Genomic DNA, 7215 nt, shown 5'->3' with positions numbered 1-7215 from the left:
TTATCAAGGTCACCCCCTCTCCTCGGGAGGGTGACATGTTCGATGCCAATATAACGCAGAGACAAAATCGAATGGCCTGCCTCCAAAAAGTGGGCCGCAACTGGGTAAGTCAGGTTTTTGCACCTAATGGTGCTACGGTGCTCTGAGATACGTACTTTTAATTCACGCTTTGTTTTACCCACATAATTTTTACCACAGGGACAAGTTATAAGGTAAATAACTGCCTTAGTGGAACACGTAATAACACCTTTAATTGGGATAGATTTCCCTGTTTGGGGGTGTTTGAAGGATCTACATTTGTAAGTGCCATTGCATTGAGCACAGCCATTACACTTGTAATTTCCATCCAGTATGGGCGCAAATAGGCGTTGTTCAGGAATATCTTGGGGTGGTAAATCAGAGTGTACCAATTGGTCTCTGAGATTTCTGCCCCGCGAGAATACGACCAGGGGAAGATCAGAAAACACATTACCAAGACTATCATCATATTTCAGAATGTGCCAATGTTTGTGAACGATTCCTTTAATTTGTTCAGAGCACTTTGAATAGCGGGTAGTAAGAACGCATGAATGCGTCTTTTTGCGAGACTGACCTTGAAAAAGGTCATGTCTCGTTTTGTTTTGAATTTTCTCAATGGCAATATTAATCTGATCATTGTTGTACCCCCTCTCCTTGAACTTATCCTGAGTCTCAGCCATATTTCTGTCGAAATCTGATTGTTTAATGCAAATTCTTTTGATTCGACAGAATTGGCTGTAGGGCAAACTATTTTTCAAGGGAAGTGGGTGACAACTGTCAGCCCTCAACAAACTGTTACGATCAGTAGGTTTCCTGTAAAGATCAGTGTATAAAACATTATCTTCACACAAGATCAGAAGATCAAGAAAACTGATTTGACGTGTATCAGATTGCATAGTAAATCTCAAATGTTCAGAACAGGAGTTAAGAAAAGCATAAAACGACTGGAGCAGTTCTGCATCACCCCTCCATAGAACAAAAATATCGTCAATATACCGTTTCCAAATAATGATGTTAGGCAAGAAAACATTTTTGAGAGGGTTAAAAATGGATTGTTTCTCCATGTAACCCACATACAAATTAGCATAGTTAGGAGCCATGGGAGATCCCATAGCAGTACCCTTCGTCTGAATAAAGAAATAATTTAGAAACATGAAGTAGTTGTGTGTGAGTACTATTTCAGCCAACGTTACAATGCAGGCACTGGAAGGTAGCTCATTAGGGTCACGTTGCAGAAGAAAATGTTCCATGGCTTCAATACCGCCCTCATGCGGAATATTTGTGTATAACGACTCAACATCAAAAGTAACTAACAAGGTGTTCTCAGGCAGAGGATCAAGAGCCCACAGCCATCCTTACATTCCATCCGCGTTAAACGTTTAGAAATAAATTACTAGTGCTGCTATGTCATAAACCCTCAAAGTTCCAGAATGGGGTGAAAATGGCAGCCATCTTTGTCAGGGAGAAATCCATACCAGTCTAATTGGAATTAATGATTTAATGATTGTACTTAAACTGGAGAGAGAAAAAAGTAAGGCATGTGATACATCAGAAAAATAAAATATAATTATTGTCAACCTAAAATATTGTCATGTACTGTAGTTTACACAGGTTTTATACAACATAGATGTAAACAGACTGTAAATGTCTCAATTCTTGGAAAACCATGAGTGTTATTATGCATTTTAAACTGGGTGGTTCGAACCCTGAATGCTGATTGGCTGATAGCCGTGAGTGTTATTATACAATATCTTCCTTGTCCTATCATCTACCGATGTCAGCCAGTGTACGGCTGTGGATTGAATGCATTGTTTCAATGGAATGTTGGCATATTCACAGTTATTTAGAAAAACAGTTATGGAACCATTCTTCTAAAATTGACCGGCTAGCCAGGTAACAAACATAGAGTGTATATGAAGTCTTCAAATTCATAATTGTACACAATATCTTATCGCAGCACTGGCTGACCATGGTTGATCAACTCCCTTAACGAAATGTCTGACCTTTTTATATCGTCATAACAAGGTTCATGTCCATTCTAGTATTGTAATACCTGAGTCTATGACAACTCAAATGTTTATTAATAATTAAACTAAATAATAGTGATTTATATCAGCCTAATCGCATGGTGTAGATTATATCACACATTCCAGTGTTGGAACTTGATTTGACAGCTCTAACACATCTACATCTCCGACACCATCTAAACATGAACAATGAAAAGCTATGGGTTTGTGGGCTAGCACGGATTGAATCCCGGCCGAACTCCCTCATTACTATCCTTGTTGTTCACGGCTTGAATCCCGGCCGAACTCCCTCATTACTATCCTTGTTGTTCACGGATTGAATCCCGGCCTAACTCCCTCATTACTATCCTTGTTGTTCACGGATTGAATCCCGGCCGAACTCCCTCATTACTATCCTTGTTGTTCACGGGTTGAATCCCGGCCGAACTCCCTCATTACTATCCTTGTTGTTCACGGATTGAATCCCGGCCGAACTCCCTCATTACTATCCTTGTTGTCGACGGATTGAATCTCGGCCTAACTCCCTCATTACTATCCTTGTTGTTCACGGATTGAATCCCGGCCGAACTCCCTCATTACTATCCTTGTTGTTCACGGATTGAATCCCGGCCTAACTCCCTCATTACTATCCTTGTTGTTCAAGGTTTGAATCCCGGCCTAACTCCCTCATTACTATCCTTGTTGTTCACGGATTGAATCCCGGCCTAACTCCCTCATTACTATCCTTGTTGTTCAAGGTTTGAATCCCGGCCTAACTCCCTCATTACTATCCTTGTTGTTCGAGGATTGAATCCCGGCCGAACTCCCTCATTACTATCGTTGTTGTTCACGGATTGAATCCCGGCCTAACTCTCTCATTACTATCCTTGTTGTTCGAGGATTGAATCCCGGCCTAACTCTCTCATTACTATCCTTGTTGTTCGAGGATTGAATCCCGGCCGAACTCCCTCATTACTATCCTTGTTGTCGACGGATTGAATCTCGGCCTAACTCCCTCATTACTATCCTTGTTGTTCACGGATTGAATCCCGGCCGAACTCCCTCATTACTATCCTTGTTGTTCACGGATTGAATCCCGGCCTAACTCCCTCATTACTATCCTTGTTGTTCAAGGTTTGAATCCCGGCCTAACTCCCTCATTACTATCCTTGTTGTTCGAGGATTGAATCCCGGCCTAACTCTCTCATTACTATCCTTGTTGTTCGAGGATTGAATCCCGGCCTAACTCTCTCATTACTATCCTTGTTGTTCAAGGATTGAATCCCGGCCTAACTCCCTCATTACTATCCTTGTTGTTCGAGGATTGAATCCCGGCCTAACTCTCTCATTACTATCCTTGTTGTTCAAGGATTGAATCCCGGCCTAACTCCCTCATTACTATCCTTGTTGTTCAAGGATTGAATCCCGGCCTAACTCCCTCATTACTATCCTTGTTGTTCGAGGATTGAATCCCGGCCTAACTCCCTCATTACTATCCTTGTTGTTCGAGGATTGAATCCCGGCCTAACTCTCTCATTACTATCCTTGTTGTTCAAGGATTGAATCCCGGCCTAACTCTCTCATTACTATCCTTGTTGTTCAAGGGTTGAATCCCGGCCTAACTCCCTCATTACTATCCTTGTTGTTCACAGAAGTCTCCAGCAGAGCAGATCACCTTTGAGACTCTGAAGAATGCCATTGGTAAGATTGACGCATACACACACACACAGACAGACAGACAGACAGACAGACAGACAGACAGACAGACAGACAGACAGACAGACAGACAGACAGACAGACAGACAGACAGACAGACGACAGACAGACACCAACCACCAACAATACTACATGTCTTATTGCTTTGGATAAAAGCACATTTTAATTTCTGTCTCTCGAAACATATTGTCTTTCAAAACAACTTGTCTTTCAAAACCTATGATTCTTTTCAGATATTTTGAAAGACAATAACCCCCTGCCCTCTCTCTCTCTCTCTCTCTCTCTCTCTCTCTCTCTCTCTCTCTCTCTCTCTCTCTCTCTCTCTCTCAGTGGATAGTGTGAATGGTGAAGAGCAGGAGAGGGAGAAGAGGAGACTGGTGGTAGAGAGGTTTCAGACCGCCCCCTTCGAGGAGATCGCCGCCCACTGTGGGGCCAAGGTGAGTCTTGACCCCTGACCTTGAATGAATTAGAATGGCTCCGTTTTCCGGGCTCCTGACCAGTCTATTTTGTGTTTGTTATTTTTTTAGCTGCTTTTAACTTTTTTTTGTACATGTTTCCGCCATAATTTCATCTATATTATTCGTAGCCGTCTATTTACCACCACTAACTGACGCTGCCACTAAGACAGGACTCGACCAGCTGTATAAGGCCATAGGCAAACAATAAAATGCTGATCCAGAGGCAGTGCTTCTAGTAGCTGGGGATTTTAATGCAGGAAAACTGAAGTCAATGCCACAGATGTCACACGTTTGAGGAAGCGTGCGATTGGCATGCTGACCGCAGGAATGTACAGCGGAGCTGTTTGCCCGGAGAATTTAATGTTAAAGACTAATTTCTCTACCATAAACTGAATCCAACGTCATTTTAGAGAATTTTACAGTACGTCCAGCTGGCCTCACAACCACAGACAGCGTGTCTGGCGTTGTGTGGGCGAGCAGTTTGCTGATGTCAACGTCCATACCATAACCCCATGGTGTCGGTGGGGTTATGGTATGGGGCAGGCATAAAGCTACAAACAACGAAATCAATTGCATTTTATCAATGGCAATTAGAATTCACAGAGATACTGTGATTAGATCCTGAGGCCCATTGTCGTACCATTCATCTGCTGCCATCACCTCATGTTTCAGCATGATAATGCATAGCCCCATGACGCAAAGATCTGTACACAATTCCCGGAAGCTGAAAATGTCCCTGTTCTTCCGTGGCCTGCATACTCACCAGACATGTTACCCAGTGAACATGTTTGGGATGCTCTGGATTGACATGTACGACAGCGTGTTCCAGTTCCTGCCAATATCCAGAAACTTTGTACAGCCATTGACTCGGTACCGGTACCACTTGTTTGTAGCCTCGTTATTGTTATTTTATGGTGTTACTATTTTTCCTTGAGTTTATTTTTCACGTTTCTTACTTTTTTGAAACTTATTGTGGTAAGTGTTTCACGGTGAGATCTACACCTGTTATATTTGATTGACCTCTAACCTCTAATTCATATCTCTATCTGAATGCTGAAAGTACCCCCATGAACAAAACAATAACTGTGTGTGTGTGTGTGTGTGTGTGTGTGTGTGTGTGTGTGTGTATTCCAGTCCTCCCTGCTACAGAGTAAACTGGACCAGATCTTTGAGCTGACAATCAGGCCGCCTCCCAGTCCCTCTGGCTCCGCCTCCCAAGGCCAGACCCCCACCCGCTCTGTTCCTGTCTACGAGATGAAGTTCCCTGACCTCTGTGTCTACTAGAGATATATACACACACACACACACACACACACACACACACACACACACACACACACACACACACACACACACACACACACACACACACACACACCCTAACCTCTGTGTCTACTAGAGACACACACACACACACCGGTCTGTATCCTGGTCTGTCCTGGTATGTTCCCCACTGTTGTCTCTTTCTATTGGGGACAATCTACAGAATCCCTGCTGTCTCTCTCTAGAGGGGACAATCTGTGGAATCCTTGCTGTCTCTCTCTAGAGGGGACAATCTGTGGAATCCCTGCTGTCCCTCTCTAGAGGGGACAATCTGTGGAATCCCTGCTGTCTCTCTCTAGAGGGGACAATCTGCGGAATCCCTGCTGTCTCTCTCTAGAGGGGACAATCTGTTGAATCCCTGCTGTCTCTCTCTAGAGGGGACAATCTGTTGAATCCCTGCTGTCTCTCTCTAGAGGGGACAATCTGTGGAATCCCTGCTGTCTCTCTCTATTGGGGACAATCTGTTGAATCCCTGCTGTCTCTCTCTATTGGGGACAATATGCAGAATCCCTGCTGTCTCTCTCTAGAGGGGACAATCTGTTGAATCCCTGCTGTCTCTCTATTAGGGACAATATGCAGAATCCCCTCCATTGAAATACCAATGGAATACCCCAACCATCATTGCATGTATATCAATGTTGTTGTGTGTTTGTATACAGCAATAACGCCATATAGTTCAGCAATAATGTGACATCATAAGAGTATACAGAAAGTCTGTATGTGTATGTGTGTGCGTACATATGTTGTACATTCACGTGTGTTACTACTGAATGTGAACCAGTGACTAAAGTGAATGTTATTGGGTGTTTGACACTGTGATTCATCCATGTACTGAGGAGTGTACCACCAAGCAGGACCACACCGTCAGCCAGATAACTTAAGTTACTAAGAATATATATTGTTTAAATTTATACAATTTCACTTTTAAGTCAGTCTTCTGTATGAACCACAGAAAGTTGTTCCCGGCTGATTCTTTGATTCTGCTTTGTGACATCATACCCCCCTGAACTACCACTGTGTACTAATATCAATCAAACAACAGTGTCCGTATCTAATCTACTCTATTATATTATACTCTACTCTATTCAATTCAATTCTGCTCTGGTTTACTCTACCCGAATCTACTCTGCTCTGGTGTACTCTACTCTACTCTACTCTACTCTACTCTACTCTACTCTACTCTACTCTACTCTACTCTGTTCTACTCTGCTCTACTCTATTCTACTCTACTCTACTCTACTCTACTCTACTATATTCTACTCTAATCTACTCTATTATATTCTACTCTACTCTATTCTACTCTATTCTACTCTATTATACTCTACTCTACTCTACTCTACTCTGTTCTACTCTACTCTACTCTGTTCTACTCTACTCTACTCTACTCTACTCTACTCTACTCTGTTCTACTCTACTCTACTCTACTCTGTTCTACTCTACTCTACTCTACTCTACTCTACTCTACTCTACTCTATTCTACTCTACTCTACTCTGTTCTACTCTACTCTACTCTACTCTACTCTACTCTATTCTACTCTACTCTACTCTACTCTACTCTACTCTACTCTACTCTACTCTACTCTGTTCTACTCTACTCTACTCTACTCTACTCTGCTCTGCTCTACTCTACTCTACTCTACTCTACTCTACTCTACTCTACTCTATTCTACTCTATTCTACTCTACTCTACTCTA

At 42.6% G+C, this 7215-nt stretch overlaps 1 protein-coding gene across 1 annotated transcript in view; it reads left to right on the top strand.

Moving 5' to 3' along the window:
* The window catches only part of LOC115172965 (protein EFR3 homolog B), a gene marked incomplete in the record, with an annotated part of 49740 nt that extends 43105 nt beyond the window's left edge, over positions 1 to 6635 (top strand). The window contains 3 exon segments of the mRNA XM_029730886.1: positions 3677 to 3725; positions 4071 to 4177; positions 5333 to 6635. Of these exon segments, the coding sequence (XP_029586746.1) occupies positions 3677 to 3725; positions 4071 to 4177; positions 5333 to 5482 (306 nt within the window).
* Positions 6636 to 7215: the final 580 nt, after the last annotated feature.

Source organism: Salmo trutta, chromosome 33, assembly GCF_901001165.1.
Source record: "Salmo trutta chromosome 33, fSalTru1.1, whole genome shotgun sequence".
Lineage (NCBI taxonomy): Eukaryota > Metazoa > Chordata > Actinopteri > Salmoniformes > Salmonidae > Salmo > Salmo trutta.
The sequence above is the reverse complement of the archived record's forward strand: the minus strand, read 5'-3'. Positions and strand labels throughout refer to the sequence as shown.